General features: G+C 52.5%; 2 protein-coding genes across 2 annotated transcripts in view; one reads left to right on the top strand and one right to left on the bottom strand.

Annotated features, from left to right (window-relative positions):
- Positions 1-759: 759 nt before the first annotated feature.
- TKFC (triokinase and FMN cyclase) lies at positions 760-12,237 on the bottom strand. The gene is made up of 17 exons (XM_032879156.1): positions 12,086-12,237; positions 9,152-9,341; positions 8,141-8,251; positions 7,885-8,066; positions 6,563-6,641; positions 6,157-6,246; positions 5,356-5,390; positions 5,192-5,276; positions 5,011-5,100; positions 4,362-4,478; positions 3,917-4,036; positions 3,627-3,764; positions 2,192-2,298; positions 1,984-2,087; positions 1,815-1,848; positions 1,618-1,707; positions 760-1,299 (listed from the first exon to the last, which is right to left on the bottom strand). The coding sequence occupies exons 1-17, from the start codon at positions 12,086-12,088 to the stop codon at positions 1,138-1,140; spliced, it is 1,737 nt and encodes a 578-aa protein (XP_032735047.1). The 5' UTR covers positions 12,089-12,237; the 3' UTR covers positions 760-1,137.
- Positions 12,238-13,665: 1,428 nt separating this feature from the next.
- Positions 13,666-22,005, top strand: part of DDB1 (damage specific DNA binding protein 1) — a 31,607-nt gene continuing 23,267 nt past the window's right edge. Inside the window, exons 1-7 of the mRNA XM_032879155.1 lie at positions 13,666-13,963; positions 15,167-15,315; positions 16,560-16,676; positions 17,027-17,248; positions 19,424-19,538; positions 20,499-20,596; positions 21,370-21,528. Of these exons, the coding sequence (XP_032735046.1) occupies positions 13,903-13,963; positions 15,167-15,315; positions 16,560-16,676; positions 17,027-17,248; positions 19,424-19,538; positions 20,499-20,596; positions 21,370-21,528 (921 nt within the window). The 5' untranslated portion in view covers positions 13,666-13,902. The remainder of the gene's footprint in view (positions 13,964-15,166; positions 15,316-16,559; positions 16,677-17,026; positions 17,249-19,423; positions 19,539-20,498; positions 20,597-21,369; positions 21,529-22,005) is intronic.

The raw sequence follows: 22,005 nt of genomic DNA, 5'->3' as shown, positions 1-22,005 counted from the left end.
TGTTACAGTTTCCAAGAGGCTACGCGGTAGACCTGAGTTTTCGTAGCTGGTTTGGAGCAGAATCAGGATTTAGCCTTGAGGCCATGCCAGTGCCTTTAACTGTGCGCCCGCACCGAGGATGGGCCTGGGGAGGGCCGTCCTGTCCCCACCTCGCACCGGACTCCACAGCCCCTTCCTGCTTGCCCGCGTGCCGTCGGCGAGTGCTCTCAGGAGACCTGCTTGCTTGGGTGCAGTTTCCGTTCAACCGCTGAGCTTTAGAGTGTGATTTCTTTGGGTGTCCCATTTGCCCATCTGGATCCCTAAGAATGTGTGAATTCTGTTTAAGTTAATTGCTGAGAAAAGCACGGCTTTCAGGTGTGGCGTGTGTACTGGAAAACAGGAATGCTGAAAGAGCCCAGCGGCACAGACCCTGCCCTTGGGTCTCAGGTGGTAGGGGAAGGGTGGGGATCATTTTGAATGGGCTGAAGCCTTAGTGCCTGGGGCATCAATGGGGCCACTGGTTCACACCTGGAAAAAGTTCCCTCAGCAGAAGCAGGAGCTCTTGTTTCAATGTGGTTTTGTTGTTGTTGTTTTAAAGATTTATTTATTTATTTGACAGAGATCACAAGTAGGCAGAGAGGGAGGGGCGGGGGAGTTGGGGAAGGTTCCCTGCTATGCAGAGAGCCTGATGTGGGGCTTGATCCCAGGACCCCGAGATGATGACCTGAGCCAAAGGCAGAGGCTTTAACCCACTGAGCCACCCAGGCGCCCCTCAGTGTGGTTTTTAATTCACTTGCTTTTCTATACTCTCTCAAGGTCAGAAGGCCTTTCCCAAGGAGCCTTACAATCGAGTTAGCATGGCCAGTTAAAGGCCATGGTACCACCCAAGGAAAGTGCCTGTGGCGGAGGCCCTGAGGTGGCTTGGGGCATGGAAAGAATTCTATCTCCCCGAAAAGGGAAAAGGCAGGACCAAAGTCCTACCCAACCCACTTGCCCTGCAGTTCCCGTAAGAAATTTCATGGCTGGTAGAGGTTGCCTGCTGAACCCAGGACAGGCCCCGGGGGCAAAGGGTGAGGGAGGGTAACAGCTGGAAGACAGAAGGAAGCGACGGTGGCCACCTCTGCCCAGCAGTGAGAGGCACCAAGGCCCAGGACGTCCTCACACACCCGGGCTCTGCAAGGCCTCCAGGATGGCACGGAGGACAGCCGCTGCTGCCACTGCCCCAGGGTCCGGCTGATCCAGCCGCGCCGAGCTGATGTAACTGGCTCTTCCCGCTCCAGCTTCCATGTTCTTGGTGGCCTCGGCTGCAGCTTCTGCACTCTGGGTGGGAGCGTGGGAGCAGGTTCAAGGACAAGCCAGCAGGCCGCCTTCTCCCATGGACCCCACACCCGCCTGTCCCAGCCCTTCCAGCACCCTGAGTACTGTCACCGGGGTAGAGAGGTCACCTCTCCTACCTCTAGCAGGGCCAGAGGCCACCATCTACTGAGGGCTTGCTGTGTCCTAGACGCCCTGGCTGTGTCCTAGAAGCCCTGGGGCTCCTCCTATCTCCAGCCTCAGAGCAACTCTCTGACACAGACAATGCTTTCCAAGTTTGGAGGAGGAAACAGGTCCAGGAAAGGTATTAACTTGCTTGCTCACCTGGACTGCTTTGGTCAAAACTTGGAACAGATTGGCTCCTGGGCTCTTCCAGGCTTGGAGCTCCTGTCCTGCTGCCCACAGGGAATCCAGCTGGGCAAGGTGAGGGAGAGGGGAGTAAGGACAGGCCCTGCCGCTGAGGGTAGCCTTCAAGGCTTCTGTTGCACCACAAAGAGGGAGGGGCGGGGCCGCATACACACCATTGTCCTGTCTCCTGGAGCAGCCTTCCCGTACCTGGCAGGGAGAGAGGATGAGTTAAGACTCCCTGCAGGGACTCACTGTGGGATGGAGACGGGGCAGGCTGGGAGCAGGTGACACCATCCGCTGCCCCCAGCCCACCTTGGTCGAAGGCATGGGGCTCTGACTCACTTCTGCATGGCCTCCAGGCCGGCATCCATGGCAGCAGACCAGGCTGGCAGGTCTGTCTTGGCCTTGAGTGGCTGAGCCGCCGCAGTCAGGAACAGGCCATAAAGCTGGGGAGGACCAGAATGCTGAGCACATGGCGCTGGCGTGGGCCTCAGCCAATCTGGGGTCCCTCTGGGTCAGTCCTTTGGTCCCAGGGGCTGCTGGCACTCACCGCCCCAGACGAGCCTCCCATCTTCTCCAGGAGCAGGAGGGACAATTTGGAGAGTAGCTGCGTAGGGCTGGCAGGGGGTGGACCCTCCTTCAGCCACCCTTGGATGGCTGCAGAAAAAGAAAAATGAAGAATTCAGAGACCCTCCCTCCCATCTGCTTGCACCCCAATCAAGCAATCCAGGCCTCACTGCCAGGCGGAAGGCCCGGCCCCTGACAGAGGCCGAGGGGACCAACCTAGGAGATTCCCAAAGCTCCCTTTCTCCATCCTGGGTGCAGTCTGGGGAGGGCTGGGAAACGGGGACTGACAAGAACCTTGGCCAGCACCCAGAAAGTGAGGCCTGCCCCGGACACCCCCATCCTGACCTTCCAAGCCTCGCTTCCCAGCTTCATTTCTCCCCCTCAGCCCTGTGCACCTCCATCCTCTATGTTTTGCTGATGGTTCCCGCTGACTGTGTGCTTCCTCCAGCCGAACAGGTACACGAGCCTCGAGGGCAGGCAGTTTTATTTGCTTTGCTCACTGCTGTATTCAGAGCAGCTAGAGCTGTGCCAAGCCCGGGGGAGCCCTGATTTTTTGCCTGAACTATGCTGGATAATTAAGAGCTTTTCATTAGCCTCCCTCAAGCTGAGAAAAATAAGGACAATTGTGGGAGTTTCTCTTGAACCTGAAGTTATTATTCACTGTAAAACATCACATTTGGGGATGCTGGGCTGGCTCAGTCAGAAGAAGCGACTCTTGATTTTGGGGTACGTACACACACACACCCCTACGTACATACATAAAATTTTAAAAAGAGATTACATTCGGGGGGCCTGGGCGGATGAGCACCCGACTCTTGGTTTCAGATCAGGTCACGATCTCAGCGTCAGGGTCTGGGGCTCTGTGTCTGGCTCCAACACTCAGTGTGGAGTCCGCCTGGGTCTCTCTCTCCCTCTGCCCCTTCCCTGACTCACTTTCTCTCAAAATAAATGTAAAAAATATTTCAAAGGTTACATTTTATTTTGCAATAAAAACCCTTCTACGTTTATAGTGTTAGAAGAATCCTTTCTTAGGAAAAAGGGGAAAGGATGCCAGGTTCTGTGAATTATCTCTTGGCAAAATAAATGTTGGCCATTCCATTATGAATACTCGCCATGCTTTTGAAGATGTTCCAGTTCATAAAGTGCCCAAATCTCAGAACCCATGTTTGTTTTTTTTTAAATTTTTTAAAAAATATTTTATTCATTTGACTGAGAGCATAAGCAGGGGGAGCGGCAGGCAGAGGGAGAAGCAGACCTCCTGCCGAGCAGGGTACCTGACGTGGGGCTCCATCCCAGGACCCTGGGATCATGACCTGAGCCAAAGGCAGACACTTAAGTGACTGAGCCATCCAGGAGCCTCTCAGACCCACATCCCACCGCAGCCCCCGCTCCTGACCCCAGCGGGACCCCGCGCCCACCTCTGGCAGCGCGGCTGTGGGTGGTGCCGCAGTCCCCGTCGCCCGCAGCGCGGTCCAGGGCGTTCAGGTGGTCCTCCAGGCCCAGGAGGGTGGCGCACACCTGCTCCAGCACCAGCACCACCCGCTTCGAGGTCAAACCTGGAGACGGAGGACAGTGGCGCAAAGGCCCAACCGGCCCTTTCACAACCCACCCCAACAGGTGTGGGAGATGTGGGTTCAAGAGCCTCCACCCATCCCACACCCACAGGTGGAAGACCCGGACCCCCCTCCCCACCGGCAGGGCTTGGTACCTCCTGCTGTGGTGGAAACAGGGGCCTCCAGAGGTTCAGCAGGGGCTGCCCGGCTCCGCTTCCGCCCAGTCACGGGGACCTTGGCCACGTTAGGCCAGGCTGACGCGGTGGTTTCAGCATCTAGGGACAGCAGGACGACTCAAAGACATGGGTCAGCCAGACAGGGATCAAGTGGGACCTGGATTCCCCACCTGGTGTCTGGCTCTCACCATATCGACAAGCAAGTACCAAGTGCCTGCTGTATACAAGGGAAGTGTGGAGGGTCCCTGGGGAGGATCGTAATCCCAACTCCTCAAGCAACAGCTGAAGGCTAGAGTATCTCTACAGAGGGTGTCTCTACAGCGGTCATGGTCAGTCCTGATGGGGTGTCGTCCCTAACTCCCCCGTGGCTCCTTCGGGCCACAAGGACCACCTGGCTTGGATGACCCCAGTTTCTGGGTCTCACCGATCAGTTTCAGGAGAGGCTCATCCACCAGCAGAAGGGTGAGAGAGATGCCGGGCATCTCGAGAGCTGACATGAAGGTGCCCACCAGGGCACGGGCGATCTTCACCCCGCGGCCCTCTGCAATACAGAGCAGGAAGCCCATGAGGCAAGAAGTGGAGGATGGGCACTTGTCCCCAGAGCATCAGAGAAAGAACCAGGAAAACAAGGATTTTGGAAGCCAGGAGGTTAGTAGGGAGATGGCCAGAATCCTTCCAGCCATCCCTCAAGGATGTCCCAAATTACCCAATTCCCTGGCAGTGCCCCCTCTATGGGGAAGATGGGTAATTACAAGTCTCCTTTCCTGAGTTCCTGCTGGGTGCCAGGCCCTGTGCTAGGTGTGATACGTATGTTTAATCTCACGTAATCCTCACGACAACCCAGAAACGCAGGAACTATCATTGCCCTCTCTTCACAGACAAGGGCAGAGGCTCACGGCATCCAGCAGTCAGCTGGCAGTGATGGTTTGACTCAGGTTCGTCTGCCCGCACAGGCCCTGCTCTGGGCCATCACAAGACCCCACTGTGGCTGCTTTTCTTCTGTCCAGCTTCAAAGGGCTGCAGGGAAAGGAGCTCCAGGTTTTGGGGAAGTCCCCTTCCAGTGCGGGGCTCACCTAGAGTGCGGACAGCAGCATCGGCTATGATGCCCAGTTCCAGGAATGACAAGCCACCGAGGTTGTTGACCATCAGCACCACTGAGGAGCCTGTGGGCAGATGCGACCCCCACGTGAGACTCTCCAGGCCGCCTGCCCAGAGGAGGAGGAAAGGCTGGGAGAAAGCATGTTAGCCCCTCACCAGCCTGCACAGGCACACGGGACACGTTGGAGGAGGCTGTCATGTGGTCCAGCATGAGTGTCACAATCTCGTCGGCGCTTGCCATCTGTCAGAATGAGAGCCAGCAGTGAGCTTTGCTAGAAGGCCTCAGTCTGAGACCAGCCTGGGCCCGGGAGTCCGCTTACCTTTATCCGACGCACACCAGCTTCCCCGTGAATCCCTGTGGACAGACTCGGTCATTGCTGACCCACTCAGGGCCTGGGGACTCACTGATCATGTTTTCCTCGAGCATTTACGAAGTGCTCAGCACTAGCTAGACACTGTGGATGTGAGGAGTGTCGAGGAGTGATACACAGAATAATGAGAAATACACAGTCTCCACTCTCTGGGAGCTTACGGCTGGGCAGTGGAGACAGCCTTACTTAACTTTTAACTAGCTAAGTAACTTTAACTGGAGGCAATCACAGCGAGGCCACATGAGGCCTCTCTCTATCACTCTGGAAACACGGGGCTGCGGGGGAGGAAGAAGGGAGCTGGGTGGCCTCTGAACCGCCGATGAAAGGAGGGTTGCATTCTGGCAGAGGCCCAGGGACCCAGAAGGGGCGTGAGCAAAGGCAAGGAGGTAGTGGGACACAGAGCCCCTGTAGCCAGAGTCCAAGTATGGACAGCAAAGCAGGTGAAGAGACCAGACAGGCTGGGCCAGAAGAGATCCAAGCGCCCGCTTAGAAATACTAAGTATTTCTAATTAGTATTAGAAATACTAATATTGGGGCGCCTGGATGGCTCAGTCAGAAGAACATGTGACTCTTGATCTCAGGGGTGTGAGTATGAGCCCCACATTGGGTGTACAGATTACTTAAATACATCAACTTAAAAAAAAAGCCTAAAAAATATTAAGACCTCTTTGGCACCAGCTCCCAAGGCATAAGATGTGGGCAAACCCCAGGGCACAGGCAGGGCCAGGGAGGGGGTGGCCCCAAACTTACCCAAGCCCAGCTCCACCTCATCTGGTGCGAGCTCAAAGGTGGGTCTGGAGCCAGGGACGCTGCAGGAGGACAAGCTCACTCCCAGGGTCCCTGCCAGAAATGAGGTGTGGAAAAGGTAAGTGTTTTGTTCTTGGTGTCAGGCGGCAGGCAGCGGCCATGCCTCGGGGGGCCCAGCCCACCGCAGCCTCTTCACTGAGCCTGGCTGCCACACTGGTCACCTCAGTGGGGAAGGAGAAACCCAGCCTGTGGACCCAAGGCTACCAGTCCCCAGGAACTGCCCCAGGGAGACCTTCCCTCCGCCCCTGGGGAATCACTTGGAAAGTCACAGGGAACTTGCACCTAGTCAGTCCCAAGGTCAGCCTGGACCTCCCACCTTCCCCTTCCAAATCCCTGGGCCAGCACTCACCCATGGCCTGGGCAACCGCGCTCACACGCTTTGTGATTTCCTCCAGCCCCACACCCGCCTCAGCCAGGGCACCTGCCACCTGCGCCCACACAGATAAGAGGAAGCAGTCAGTGTATGGCTTGCAGGGAGGAGACAGGCTGGGGCTGAGTCTCTAGTTGGAAGAAGGCATCTCGGTACTACCACATCAGCCTGGCCCGCCATATTTAGGGCAGGGCACTTGCCTGGAATCTTCAAGAAGCCCAGTCTGTGGGAGCCAGAAAGGACTTTGCAAATAGAGAAATGAGCCCAAAGAAGGGATGTGACTGGTCCAATGTCACACAGCTAGTTGGTAGCCAGTTTCCTGGTGACTAGCCTAGAGCTGGTTCTCCATGGCACATACGCTGTGGCTGTCTCTCCCTACTCACGCACATACCCACCGTGTTTTTGCCAAGCACTCAGTGTGTGCTAAGAAGAAAAAAAGCTGACCGAGTGACAGTCCCTGCCTCGGAGGGATCAGAATCTGGGGAAACAGACGCCTGCAGACTGAACAGTGAACGTGAGGTGGACTGTCACAGCGGGATGCCACAGGAGCACCGAGGAGGGGAGCCTCCATCCAGGAGGGACATCGGAGGTGGCCGTACAGAATCGCAGGAGTTAGTTAGGTCCAGAAGAGGTTGGGCAGTGAAAGGATTTTCACAGCCTTAGACGAAGCTTCAGCAAAGCCCCAGAAGGGACCTGCAGCCCAGGCATGCGGTGAACTGGTGTTAATGGAGCCTGAGATGCATGACGGCAAATGAACTTAGAAAGTCAGGGAGGAGAGGTGACAGTGCGGTGGCCACCTGACCACGGAGCCTAGACTGACTCTTGGAGCCCCACAGGGCTTTCAGCAGGTGGACGACCTGGTCAGATACGCATTTTCGAAAGGCACCTCTGGGGCAGCGTGGGGAACATGCTGGAGGGGCAGGCAGGAGGCAGGCGGGGGCCCCTCGAGCAGCAGCTGCAGCCGGCTGGGCAGGAGCACACGGGCACTGACTCAAGGCCGGGACAGGAGAGGCAGGGCTCTGAGAGGCACGTGCATCGTGGGGGCAATTCAGGAGTCGGATGACGGGGACAGGGCGACTGGCTGAGTGTGGGGGACGAAGAGGGAATGGTCTAGGAAAACACTTAGATTCTGGGCTTAGGGAGTTGAGGGGATCAGGGAACACTGGGGAAAGAGTGGCTTCCTGGGGCAGGGTGGGTGGGCTGGCTGGAAAGGTCCAGGTCCCTGGTGCTGCGTGGAAAGAGAAGGCTGGGGGTTGCAGGGAGCCAGCCAGCCAGCCAGTGTCCTGGGTGGGAAATCTCACCTTGTGAATGAGCACTGTGCCGCAGAGTCCCCGCCTGCCCGCCTTCTTCAGGACGGTGAAAGCGCTGTCATCCCCAATGACCACCATCTCCACGGGGATGCCCTCAGCCTGGGCCTGCTCCCGGGCCAGGCCGAAGTTGAGCCGATCCCCAGTGTAGTTCTTCACGATGAGGAGGGTCCCCACTGCAGAAGCAGCCAGCAGAGACCTGTCAGCGCCTGCCCTCACCATGGCAGCCCCTCCCGCCTGCCAGGCTTACCTGTGCCCGCTTGGGCCACTGCCCTGATAGCTGCCAGGATGCTGCCCACTGCCGGGGAGGTGAACACGGCTCCTGCGATGACCCCCGTCAGCATCCCCTTCCCTATGAAACCTGGAGACAGAGCAGATGCTGGCTGGGGACTTGTGCCTGCGGTCCCCAGGCCTTCCCACGCTGCTGGGCATCATGGTTTGGTGAGCCCTTCTGTGTGCCTGGTGCTGGAAGAGCACTGGGGTCGCCCTCCTTGGGAGCGGTCTCCTTGGAGAGGCCTTCCCTGACTTCCCAACGGAGGCAGTTGTCACCCTGTACCCAGTGACTCCCTGTTCTGTGTTCCCGCTCTTTTGTCTTTGCTACTTCACTTAACCTGCTCTGGAAGGTTCTCCCTCACTTATACATTTACCTGGTTACGTCTCCCCAAACGAGAAAAGGAGTTCTGTGAGGGCAGGCACCTTGTTTTTCTGGCTCAAGGTTATATCTCTTATTTCCCAAACAGTGCCAGGTGATGAAAGGTGCCCATGAAGGGTGCTTAGCGGATGGATGGATTTGCCAAGGGAGACAGGAAAGGAACAAAGGATACAAAGCTGGGTCTGTGGCCCCCCAAGGAGTTCTCAAGAGCTCACATGCCTGGCACTGAGCGGGAAACATTCCAGGGCTATTCGCGAGGTATGTGAAAATGTGGGGTGGGAATTCAGAAGACGGATACTATTCTAGCTTAGAAAAGTCAGGAAGGCTTCATGGAGGAGGGGGAGGGCTCAGTAAGGCCTGGAGAGCCAGAATCCACAAAATCACTGACTCTCAGAGCTGGAAGGACCCAAGAGATCATTTGGCCCATAAGACGTAGAGACTGAGGCCCAGAGAAAGGCCATGACTAGCCCTGGGTCACAGCCTGAGGGACTGAGACAGCTCCCGACCTGGGCTCTGTCCTAAACCTCCTAGCAGCATTGAGGATCTCCTGGAGCCCCCGTCCACTCTGCCCAGCACCTGCCCCTCACACCTCTGTCCCAGACTACTCACCGGCATGGGCAGGCTCATGGCCAGACCCCCCACCCGACAGCAACGCCACCCGGCCCTTGAGGCTGTCCAGGTCGGAACGGAGGGCCACACGGTGGCCGTGCAGGAGCTGCAGGCTGGGGTTGCAGGCCACCAGACCAGCCAGGGCATCGTCGGCACAGCCTGCCACTGTGTTCACCAGCTTCTTGGACGTCTGCAAGAGAGGAACCGGGAGGAAGTTCCCAGTGCGGTTGGCAGGGACACTCTCCGCCCAGCCACACTGCTATGCTGGAGACCCCTTAGCCATAAGGACTCCAGGGACACGGCAGTATCTTGAATTGGGCATGACTTTCTCAGGCGGGTATTTCTGTGAGTTCACTTAATTTGGGACTATTGATTAAGGGCAAAATTTATGAACTGTTTTGGACTACGGCTTAAATTTTTCTACAAAAAGAGCTTCAGTGTAGACCAAAGAAGGGAACCGGAGTCCTGAGTCTAGAAGAATTGAATAAAATTAGGGCCCAACAGCCTTCTTCTGTCAAAGGGGGAAAAGCCCCAGGCTGAGGCTCCTGTGCCAGGAGAAGGCATCAGAGAGGCCCTACACTCCTTTGCTCTGGTGCCAGACAAACATTTCCTGAGCCTCTCGGTGTGCCCAGTGCTCATCCAGACAGAATGCTGCTCCTACCCTTGATGGAAACAGAAAGATCATCTCCACATGCTGTGGGAGGTGCTACACAAGAAGAATGTGCTTGCCTCCTCAGTGGCTCCTGGAAGTCTTTATGAAGGAGAAGGAGGAGTTAGGGAAGTAAAGAGCGTGAGGGGCATGGGGGAAGGGAAAAAGGACGAGAATATTCCAGGCCGAGGGAGAGTACACACCAGGGTCTGGAGATGTGAACTCGGACAGTGGCCAGGACAGGAAGCAAGTTAGAAAAACTTAAGCAACCAGTGACCACCAGGAAAGGTGGGCAGGTCCTCATGAGCCGGGGGGCCGTTACCCACAGAGTAACTTCATCTCTCACGTGGGCATCATGTGCAGTGAGTTAGTTTACGAAGATCTTCACACACTTGGTTTTGGCACCACACCAGCAAGGAGGCAGCTGAGTCTGTGACCCCATTTTACTTCTGGGAACCAGACTCAGAAAGCAGAAGGTAGAACCTGGCCGTGGGGAACCTCTGGGGGGAGGGTCAAGGGCAGCTGGCCTGAGGGTAGGGTTGAGTGGACACGGGGTGCAGGCAGAAGTAGACAGCGTGGGGGCTAGCGTGTCAAAGGCTTTGGGTTCTGTGGTCACGGTCACGAGCTCTCGGGCTTAAATCCCGTCTGCCTCTCACCAGCTGTGAGAACTCAGGGAAGACACCTTGTGGTTCTGACCTTTGTCTTCCTCAGCAAATCAAAAGCTTAATAAACTAGAGTATACACCTGTTGTAGATTTAAGAACTGAACACAAAGCAGTTACTCCCTTTCTCAAGCGGGCTCTGAAAAGCTGGTGCCAGCTTCTGCCTCCATCACAAAGAGGGGAAAGACTGGAGCCCAGTGAGGAACCAGACGGCAGGTTCCCAGCGCCGCCTGGTGGTCCTGGGCGGCTGCTGCCAAGCCAGGTCCCATCAAGGCTCATTTCCAGGAGGCTCCTACCCCAAACCTGCAGGCACCTGGATCCCCTGAGCAAATTCTGGCCTTTCCTGGGCCTGGGCAAGCGCCCAAGCCAAGCCATCTTCTCTGGGCTAAGGAGAGCAGCCCAGGTCAGCAGGAAGCAAGCAGAATGAGAATGCTGTTATGGGTTCTGTTCCCAAATAGTGACTGAGAGCCAGGCCCAGGGTCCAGGTGCTTTTTGAGCATGCTTTACTCAATATTCCCAATAACCCTATGGAGGAAAGATTAGCCTGAAGAAGAAACCGAGGCATAGTTTAATGACTTTGCCCAAGGTCACACAGCCAGCAAGTGTCCAGGTCGGCCTGACGCCAAAGACAGTTCCATTTTAGCCTTATCATGCTGCTCTCCCCAGGGGCTGAAGGGAGGCTGAGACTGGCAGAGGTCTTGCCCTAGTAAGGGCATGTGCTTGCGGCTCTCAGCCCTCTGGGGACTGGAATATGCAAAGAAATTGTGAGTTGGTCTCAACTTCAAGCCCAGCCTCCAGTGCCACCACCCTCCAAGAATGTACACATTCCAGCCCCAACCACCATCTCTTACAGCCAGCCTTGCCTGGGATTTGCAACCACTTCTGACCCAGAGCCAAAGGAGGGCTCGGACACCAGTGCCAACCCTGGTTCCCAGCAGCCTGAGAGGATGGAAAAGGAAAGGAAGTTGATCAGGCGCTGAGTGAGGCCCCCAGGATTCTGGTCTGATTAACACCTCACAGCCACTTGTAGTTTGGGCCTTAATCTGCCTCACATTGCAGATAAAAAGGAAAAAAAAAAAAGGCTCAAAGAAATCAAGTCTCTTGTAAGAAGGTCTCTGGTTGGTGACAGGCTGAAATTTGAACCCAAGTCTGTCTAAGGCCTGCTTTGGTTCAGATCTAGTTCTAGAGTGGGCCTGGAGCGATGCCCCCCAGGCCATGCCGAGCTTCCCACAGTGCAGATCCCACCTCTGGGACCAGCCCACACTTGTCCCAGGCTCAGGAGCAGACATCAGATCCCTCAGGGCTCCTGGTACAGTGTCTATTAAAGAATACCTAACCAATAATTTTCTGATCTAAATGCATGACTGAGACCAGGGCCAGATGGGTCCTGCAGGGACTCAGGGGCTGCAGCCCTGGGTCCGGCTGGGACCAGCTGGGAAATGGAGGGAAGCAGGGATCAGGCCCTGAGAAGAAGGATGACTCTGTCTCTTAACCTCTCTGAACCTCAGGAGGCAGCAGTCTCTCTTCGTCAGGGTATAAGGAATTCCAGCACGCCTAGGGCTGGCACCCCCATTGCTCCAAGACCACAGTGTCCTTCCTCTGCCCTGGCCCTCATGGGACTCACCATGGTGGGGAGACTCTGAAGCACGCGGAGTTCACACCTTTGCACTGAGCCAGTGGAGGACAGGCAATCCTGTGGATGCTAGCGGGGTCCAAGCACAGTGATAACGGCAGCGGCACCTGCAGAAGAGGCAAACAGTCTGGGCTGCTGGAAGCACCAGCAGCCTTGTGGCACAATCACGCCTCCACGGCCCTAGTAATGAGGGAGCTGCCCCAGACTTTGATCCAAGTCCAAACTCTGGTACGTGCACTGGGGATGGAGAAGAGCATGGGACTGACCAAGGTTCACACCTGCTCTTGGCTGCTAGAAGACAGATCAATCTATGTTGGGCACAGGGCTGCCTTTATGCACCCCACCTCCTCACCAAGGGGCCGTTACCCACAGAGTAACTTCATCTCTCACATGGGCATCATGTGCAGTGAGTTAGTTTACGAAGATCTTCACACACTTGGTTTTGGCACCACACCAGCAAGGAGGCAGCTGAGTCTGTGACCCCATTTTACTTCTGGGAACCAGACTCAGAGAGCTCTAGTGCCTTGTCCAAGGTTATAACAGTAAGAGCCAGAACTCAAACCCACACCTAGTCTTTCGACAAAGCCTGTGTTCCTTCTCCTGGTAAGTCCGGGCCTCCCAAGTCAGGCAGAACCCTTGGTATGGGAAACTACACAGGTAAACTACAATGACGTTTTAGCTCCCCCCAGTTCAGAGGTCTCTTGGGGTCATCCAAGCTCTTATGCTATGTGTCTGCAAGAGGTAGTATCCATACTGGGGTTGCCACCTGGCTCTGCCTTCGACTTACTGCAGGATCTTAGGTAAACCAGTTCCCTTGAACCTCAGCTTCCTCATCTGTAAAACAGGGGGCTGCCTTCTCTGTGCCATTCCGAAGCTACTCCAAGCCACGAGGCTTTCCCTTACTCCTTGCAAAGCCTCTCTGGGGGGAGGAGTGGCCTGGAAATTGGGGGTTGCTTTCCTGGGCCATTAAGCCATTAACGGTCCCACCCAGGAAATCCTGGTTTTGTGTTTGAGGTCAGAATTTGTACAGCAACAGGGGCACGAATAATGCTGGGCAAGTGGCCCAGTGGGCCCTTCAAAGTCTGAAAAATAAAACCTAGTTTAAACGGGACACGCGAGCCTCCTGGTGTCCTTCGAAGTGAGGCGGCGTGATCAATCATTGTAGGGTCAGGTGAGGGTACCGACTGAGTTTGGATGAACGGGGGTGGGGGGGGTGGTGGTGTGCTATGGAGAGGGAGGTCGGGACCTGGGTTCTAGTCTGAGAGGTGCACAAATTGCTGTTACCCCCTCCCCCTCTAGACCTCTGCAGTACTTCCGGTTCCAAAAGGGAGAACAGCCCCGAGAGCTCCCAGAGAAATGGAAGGGGGCGAGGACAGGGTCTGTGGATGGGCGAAGGGCGTGGACTGGGGCGAAGGTCGGCTCCGACAGCGGAGGGGGTGTCCGCGCACCTCCCCCACCCGCTCACGCCCGCACCAGCCACCTCCGTAGCAGCTGCCGCTTCACAATGACCCCCGACGGCGCGCCCTCATCCGGGTACTCCGCGCTCTGGCGGTAAGAGACGGGGCGGGGCCTCTGGTGGGCGGGGCCTCCTTTGGTTGGCCGCCCGGGGCGCCGTGAGTCCTCCAAGAGGCCAGGTGAGGCCGTCCCGTGATGCCCCGCGCCCCGGCCGCTCTGGCCTGCAACGTGTCTCTGGGGCGGAGGCAGCGGCAGTGGAGTTCGCCGCGCGCGGGTGGGGGCCCCGTATCTTCGCCTGTGTCCATTTCTCTATCGTTGCGCTCGAGTGCCGACGGGCCGTCCCAGACCTCGACATGTCGTACAACTACGTGGTAACGGCGCAGAAGCCCACCGCGGTGAACGGCTGCGTGACCGGTGAGGCTGCCAGGGCAGGAGACCCCGCGAGGGAGGGAGCTGGGGGGAACCGAGGCCTAGGGAGGCCCGCGGCCCCTGGGGCGGCCGGGCGGGACCGAGTCCCGGGAATGGAAGGTGCTGGCGGCCGACGGAGCTCCTCCCAGGCCGCGACTTTAAAGAAGCTTTCTTCAGCTCGCGCCTTTTGGGAAGCAAAAGCTGCCCTCGAGGGTTCTTTTTCGTCCAGGGAGGTCACTTGGCCTCGGGGACAGGGCGGGTCCACTGGGACGGAGAGCGAAGTAGCGAGTTGATTGTGCGGTGGTGCTTGTGCTTGGGGTGGGCCCCGAGATTGGCCTCGTGTGGTTAGGGGAAGGGGCCGTGGTGATGGCGACTTGGAGGGTCAGAATTTTCTTGTGGGAGAGCCAGGGAGGTGCAGGAGGTGGAGGGATGTGAGGAATGTCCGCACTCCCCCAAAGGAGGGGAGTTCTCTTTGCCCGGGGCTGTTGTTTACTCCAGGGAGCTGTTGGAGAGGAGGGTTTGGATGGCCCAGCCCAGTGCTGGGTTTGCCTTGTTGACTGTGCAAGGATTACAAAGGACACAGATGTCCTGAACCCCGGAATAATCATCTTGATCCACGTTCCCAGCAGAACACGAAGACCTCAAATTTGTATGTTTATGTAAATTCTAATCATGATTCCAAAACAAAACTCTGTTGTTTGTAGAGTGGGAAGCTCTGAGGGAGTGTGGACGCGGGAGTATCGGTACACTGCAGGGAAGACAAGGGATGTGGACAAAGGGGTGTTTTCATAAAAAGCTCTGGGAATTTGCGTTCGTTCTGCTCTGGTAAAGATTTTGTGAACATTTAGATAAGGACAGAATGGTGATGTACACTTTTTCCAGTGTTCCGTAGTTAGCTGTCTGCCACTGCTGTAGGAAAAGTCAAATTTGAGGGCACAGAGCCATCTGAAAGGTTTTCACAGTCATTGTCAGTTGAAGGACATGCTACTCTTAGGCCCAGTCCACTTTTCTTAGTCTGATTAGGGGAGTAGCTTGAATGTATGAAGTGAGACTCTTTGAGGTGCTGGATTTGGCGAGAAGGAAGTGTGAATGGAGGGAGCCAGAGAAATATGTGAAATAAATGAGAATTCTGGTTGTATTTAAGTAGAAGTGATAGGATTATTTAGATACTACGCTGGCTTCAAAAGTTAGAGGATCTGTTCCTTTCAGGACACTTTACTTCAGCTGAAGACTTGAACCTGTTGATTGCCAAAAACACGAGGTTAGAGATCTATGTGGTCACTGCTGAGGGTCTTCGCCCCGTCAAAGAGGTGGGCATGTATGGGAAGATTGCAGTCATGGAGCTTTTCAGGCCCAAGGTAAGTGCTCTGCGTTGGGCCCAGCAACAAGAACTTAAGATAGTTTTACATTGTTTCACACTTTTGCTTGGGGTGGGTGGAATAAGGTTTAAGAGAGAAAATCATCTCGTTTGAATGGGGGGGGTTTCAACATATATATATATGTATACATATATATATACATATATATATATATATTTTAAGATTTTATTTATTTGCCAGTGAGGGGCAGAGCACACAAGCAGAGACGGAGAAGCAGGCTCTCTGATGAGCAAGGAGCCCAATGTGGGAATCCATCCCAGGGTCCCGGGGTCATGACCTGAGCTGAAGGCAGATAGATGCTTAACTGACTAAACCACTGAGGCTTCCCTCAATTTATATTCTTAAATAAGCTTCTTCGGGGTAGAAGAGAGTCAGTAGAAAAAACTGATCAAGTTGACTTCTTTAGAAGACAAAATTAAAGCAGTTTGAAATGTGGGTCACTACTGATTGAGAGAGTAGGCTCTAGATTAGGGCAGTCCTGGGTTTATTCCTCATTAATTTTAACTTTGGGTATCGCCTAACTTTTCAGAGCCTTATTTGCCTGTCTGCAAAATGGGGATGACAGTGTAAAATCTCTGGGTTATTATGAAGATGAAATGTTCTTAATAACACAGGAGCTATTACATAGCAAACATTTGTTGTTATGTTAACAGTCATCATAGTATTATCTTTACTGCAATTGAGGTGTTTTCATCCATATTGTTTCATTATATTCTAATTGCATCTGATAAGAAAGCAGTGGATTTAAATTTTTAATTGTAACCCTTTGAATAAAATATTCCCTCTTTTGGGGTCTCTGTTAATAAGTAGGTAAGACTGCATAGATCCATTCTAGCTTCCATTGGTATTCATGTTTTTTTCTTTCTTCAAATAGTTGGAGAGGATTAGAAGGAAACATCACATTCATCTTTCAGAATTTGAATGGAATGAGTGAGATTAGCTTGAGATGGAAATAGACAAGACATTGTTGTAGGTAGGGCAAAGAGATGCGCAATCATCAAAGGGTAGACTAGGTGTTTACCAGCTTCAGTTCTGGCCTTTTGCACACACCCTAAGGGTGTGTGCATCTGATATGTGTTACCTGCTCGCTGTGGATTTTTCTCTTCAGGGAGAAAAGAAAGTTCTTAAAGAATTTAGCATGCTCAGAGAAAGATGCTTGGAGGCTGGATAGGTATTCTTGTTTCAAAAAGAACTTCTTTTGATGGTATTATGTTGGTTTCCAGGGGGAGAGCAAGGACCTACTGTTTATCCTGACAGCTAAATACAATGCCTGCATCCTGGAATATAAGCAGAGTGGCGAGAGCATTGATATCATAACGCGAGCCCATGGCAATGTCCAGGTGAGGTGGTTGCTTCAGGCTGATGAGAGTTTTTTGGATAGAGCTGTCATGACTTGATAAAGAAAATTGAATGGCTGGGGGCAGCTCTCCCTGTGATCAGAGAAATGGGGAGAAAACACTAAGGGTTTAAGCTTTTATGAAGAAAGGAGTCGTCCAAGGGACAGGGTACTAATTCATTGAGAATTAGCGCTTTGCGAGAAGGTGTGCACTGACATTTGGGCTCCCTGGCATGTCAGTTGGATGCCACTAGTTTTATTACCACCCCTAAAATTATTTTGGGGAAGAGGTGCCGGTGTCCTCTGTTACTCTGAGTGTTGAGGTTCTTCCCTAACCCCAGTTTTACTTCTCAGGACCGTATTGGCCGCCCCTCAGAGACCGGCATTATTGGCATCATCGACCCCGAGTGCCGGATGATTGGCCTGCGACTCTATGATGGCCTTTTCAAGGTTATTCCACTAGACCGGGACAATAAAGAGCTTAAGGCCTTTAACATCCGCCTCGAGGAGCTGCATGTCATCGACGTCAAGTTCCTATATGGTTGCCAAGCACCTACCATCTGCTTTGTCTACCAGGTACTGGAGCTGGAGGGAGAGGGAAAAGCTATGTGGCTTCCCATTGTGGGAGTTGATTTTCACTAATTGGACTGTCTGGATTTGGTAGTAGGGCAGGCAAAGAGTTTAATATATTTGTCCTGAAATGATTTGAACAGCATAATTAATATGGGTCAGATTTCCGTCGCGTGTCCAGTGTGGTAGTACTTAATGAGGCAGGAAGCTCTCTGGCGCTGGTAGCAGGTTTTAATCCCAAGATTACATTCTTGTGGCCCTTGGAGATTTTATAGTGTGACCCAGTTTGTACTTTGTCTGAGTCTCTTAACGGCATGCCAGGGGATTATTAAAACTTAGCTGTAGAGAAATGATCTAGAAATTGCCCTTATGAGCAAAGAAAAAACGTCTCAGTGATGTTTACTTTCTTATGTCTTCTAAGAAGGGGTTTGCATTTTGTCCAGCACTCACTTTCTGGGGACTCGTTGGCTGCTGACTTCTATTTTAGTCTGTGCCTAAAACTTCAGCAGAGCTGATCCTGGGCAGCTGTTTTCTGAGCCGTTAAGTGGGGGTGGGGTGGCAGAGCACCACACCAGCTTGCTGGATCGTGCTAAAATCTCAGCCTTTTAACAAAGAGCCATACAGCATGAGGTCATTTCGCTTGCATATGGTCGAATAAATGGTGGAAGGAAACGTAGTCCAAGTGCTGTGTGGGGGCACATTTGATAGCCGTGTTAAGTATTGGAAACACTGATGTATTTTTGTCTATTTCTTAGTGTCACCATAAGTGCTAGAGTTCAGAGGCTGGTTGGAATGAAGTTCATTTGAATAAGCTTGAAACTACTTCTGGGGATTTTGTTTGATCTTGCTCACTGTGCTTTAAGGATCAGAGCTGAGATAAAAACTTAAGAATTTCTTTCCTTTCTTCAGTTTTATAAATACAAGGTCGTTAAAACATTGATGTTGGTTATTCAAGGCTGACTCTGTTCCTAGCCTTAGGGCTGCCAGTTTTGTGACCTATCTGCTTTCCTGTGTGTGTGTATGTGTGTATCTCTGTCTCTCAGGGGCCCAAATCAAACCCCCAGCTTGTACTTGTGAAGTTCAGTCTTATTGCTGGTCATTGATGGGAAGATCTTTCATCAACTAAAAATGATTATCTTCTGTTTTGTGCCCAAAATTCAAATATTGGTGTAAATATTTAGGGACTTACTGTGTGAAAGGTAGTCATTCTAAGGAGCTATCCTGCCCTGAAATACAGTGTTGAATTCTTTCCATAACTTCTTAGGCTTTCATCTGGCCTTTGGAGCTGTCTCCCAGTGGCCGATGGTACCCTCCCCATCCCTGGTCTTTCCATCTTTCAGAGGTGGCTTTGATAGCCTTAGGACTGATTTGAGTCATGGTTCTGAAAAGGAGGGGAACATAGCAGATACTTAGGCAACTGAGCCACCCAGGCGCCCCAAACAAAATTTTTTTTTTTTTTTTTTGAGATTGATTTTTATTTATTTGACAGAGACATAGTGAGAGAGGGAACACAATAAGCAGGGGGAGTGGGAAAGGGAGAAGCAGGCTTCCTGGCAAGGAGGGAGCCCAATGCGGGGCTCGATCCCAGGACCCCGGGATCATGACCTGAGCCAAAGGCAGACGCTTAACACCTGAGCCACCCAGGCGCCCCACAATTTTTTTTTCTTTTAAGTAATATCGAGACCCAACGTAGGGCTCAACTAACAACCCCAAGATCAAGAGTTGCTTGCTCCACAGACTGAGCCAGCCAGGCGCCCCTCAAACAAATTTCTTAGATGTATATTTAGCTTCTCAAAGTATGGTTTTTTTGTTTTTTTTTTTTTAAACTATTTCATAAGTTCCTTGAGGCCATAGAACATGCATGTATCTTACAAGTACCCACAAATACACCTGTGTACTTTGTCTATCTTATGGTGATTAGTATAGTGCGGCAGATTGATTTTTCTAATTCTTAAGCCTATCTTGATTGGTCGAATTGTTGGAAACGGTAGGTCTGAGCCTCTGTCTACCCAGTCACAGGCTGAGTTGGTGGCTGTCAACCTACTGATGGGTCAGGATAGTAAGGCCAGTGGGATAGGATGGTCAGATAGTGTGTGGTAGTGGCCTGTCCCTTTTAGGTCTCCTTTCTGGTCCAGGCTTCATCCGTCCTGAGGGCTAACCTCTCCACCTTTCCCCACCTAGGACCCTCAGGGGCGGCACGTGAAAACCTATGAGGTATCTCTCCGTGAGAAGGAGTTCAATAAGGGCCCTTGGAAACAGGAAAACGTAGAAGCTGAAGCTTCCATGGTGATCGCAGGTTGGTTGGGGTTTTGGATATGTCCCCCAACCCCAGGTTGGGGCCTATTCCTTACTCTCATTCCTACCTCGCCTCTGCTCCTTCATTTCACTGCTCAGGTGCTGTTATACAACTCATTACCCGGCAGCCTGGGGTCTCCTCTGTTTCTGAATGTGCCTTCCTTTGCTTTCCCGTTTCTGTCTTTGGGATTGTCTCTTTTTCTTTGCTCCTTCGAAAAAGTATGGCTTTCCTTTATCTTAGGGTAGAGGGGTTAATTATGAACTGAGATTGATTTGCAAAGTGACATGCAGAAATTATTCTCATTTCATTGTTGAGCATAACATTTATTTTTTTATTTATTTATGGGGGGGGGCAATAACATTTAAAAACTGCGAGGGATCTATAGAGCTTACCTAATCTGTTTCACAGATGAGGAAACCTGGCCCCAGGGGCTTGCCCATGCCTGTGCCGCACTGACAAAGCCTTGGCCTGACTCCAGGCCTCTTTGCTCCCTCTCCTGTATCCTCCCCATGACATTATGTTGTGTGTCTCATCTAGGAGAGAAATCTAAAACTCTCAAGTGAGAATTGGCTTTTCTAAATGGTGGCCCCAATCATGGGGAAATTAAACTAAGGAACAAGGGCGGGGGGAAGCTTTGAGTTAGAAAGGACCAAAGTTTAGGAGAGAAAAGGGGGGGAATGCAGGCGGAAGAACACAGAGAGGTCTCCCCACCCCTAGAAACTGAGAAATACCGAAAGAGTGACACTAAAAACATCACCCAGGTTAGATAATGCCAGCCTGAAATTTCTCTGACGCAATCTCAGTTAAAGGCTGTCATGTTCCCTGGACTTTGATGTCTTTTTTAAAAAGAATGATTATCTTAAGGTTTGCCTCAGAGTTGGCTGGATCAGTGCCCTTGCTGCTGCGGGGCTTGGCAGGTCCAAAGTGCCGAGCATTCTAACGCTGCCCTCCCTCTTGCAGTCCCAGAGCCCTTCGGAGGGGCCATCATCATTGGACAGGAGTCCATCACCTACCACAATGGAGACAAATACCTGGCGATTGCCCCTCCTATCATCAAGGTGAGCAGCGGTCTTCCACCTTCCTGTTTTTCGCTCTTGTTCTTCTCTTGCTCCTCTCTCTCCCCCCGTTTGTCAAAGGGACAGTAACGTCTACAAATGTCTGTCATACTGTTTGCTGTGTGTGTGACAGACTGTGGTGGTCGTTGGGAATACAAGGAGAGACTGGCCTGGTTTTGCTTCCTGAGAACTTGCTTGCTAACTAAGAGAAAGAAGTCCTAACCCAAGTAGGTTTCCCCTTTCCACCAGCTGGGACAAGTTTAAAAAGGGAAGAATTTTGCAAATTTTATTGAATGTTTTCAGAGTTCAGGTCCTGCAAAAGGTAGCATAGCGATCAGTTGTGTAGACTTAAAAAGTAGTCCTAAAAGTTTCAAACCTTAATGTTTCATGTTGTAAGAATCAATACAAAATTCAGTTAAACGGTACATAGCAATGTGGTAGCATTAGCAGGGGGAGGTAATTAGTAGTAGTGAGGAAATAACAAAATCTGTGGGGGCATCCACAGTCCGGTGACTACTTAGAGTGTTTCCTGCTTTCTGGGATTTCTGTGTTCCAGTGGAATAATACGTGTATAACCATTTAAGGTACATTGAGTTCCTCAGAAGGTTATCTTCAGAAGAAAATGTCCTCATCTTCAGTCACACACGTAGTCCTAGCTAAGTGGATTCCTTGCTCCTGAAATGGCTGGGTTTGGTGAAGGGAGTGGTTCACAAGGGTTTGCGCTTTGATCATGGGAGACACTTAATCTCTACTGACCATCTCTTCCCTCTTGGCAGCAAAGCACAATTGTGTGTCACAATCGTGTGGACCCCAACGGTTCCCGCTATCTGCTGGGAGACATGGAAGGACGGCTCTTCATGCTGCTTTTGGAGAAGGAGGAACAAATGGATGGCACCGTCACCCTCAAAGATCTCCGTGTGGAGCTCCTTGGAGAGGTAGGGCTTGTCCCTGCTCTGCCGCGTTCTCCTAGGGGTGGCGGATGTGGAAACGTGACTCACAGTGTGAGCGCCGTGAGCTTGGTAGTGCTTAGCCCCCAGCAACAGACGGTCAGTCCTGCTGCTGCGGAGGTTTCTGAGTAAGTGACATGTGGGAGAATCTCGCAGGTGGGCACTACTTCAGGCATCAAAAGGAAGAGCTAAAGGATGCCATTCGGAATTAAAGATTAATTTAATGCTGAATTTCAGTTCCAGGAAGAGGTTCCCCCAAAAGTTGAAGAATTAGGCAGTGAGGTTGCTAATTTCTCGGAGGAGACTGGAGCCATTGGGGCTAAAATGATCATTTGGAGCAGGCACCGGTGAGACAAAGTGTAGCTTTTTCTGACTGTAAGGATGTGATAGATGGAGTCACAAGCCTCAGACGTTTAGGAACATTTGCTCAGTGTGACCTGGAGATTTGAAATAGAAAGTTGTTTC

Source organism: Lontra canadensis, unplaced genomic scaffold (genome assembly GCF_010015895.1).
Source record: "Lontra canadensis isolate GAN:19392208 unplaced genomic scaffold, GSC_riverotter_1.0 scaffold66, whole genome shotgun sequence".
In the NCBI taxonomy this organism is placed as follows: domain Eukaryota; kingdom Metazoa; phylum Chordata; class Mammalia; order Carnivora; family Mustelidae; genus Lontra; species Lontra canadensis.
The sequence above is the reverse complement of the archived record's forward strand: the minus strand, read 5'-3'. Positions and strand labels throughout refer to the sequence as shown.

Bases quoted from the DNA above. Each gene is read 5' to 3' on its own strand.
- TKFC (XM_032879156.1), bottom strand. The intron at 6,642-7,884 runs GTGAGATTTCCC...GTGTGGGCGCAG, and splicing joins GCACAGTGCTCATTCACAAG to GTGGCAGGTGCCCTGGCTGA. The intron at 5,101-5,191 runs GTGAGGGGCTAA...ATCTGCCCACAG, and splicing joins CCGTGTGCCTGTGCAGGCTG to GCTCCTCAGTGGTGCTGATG.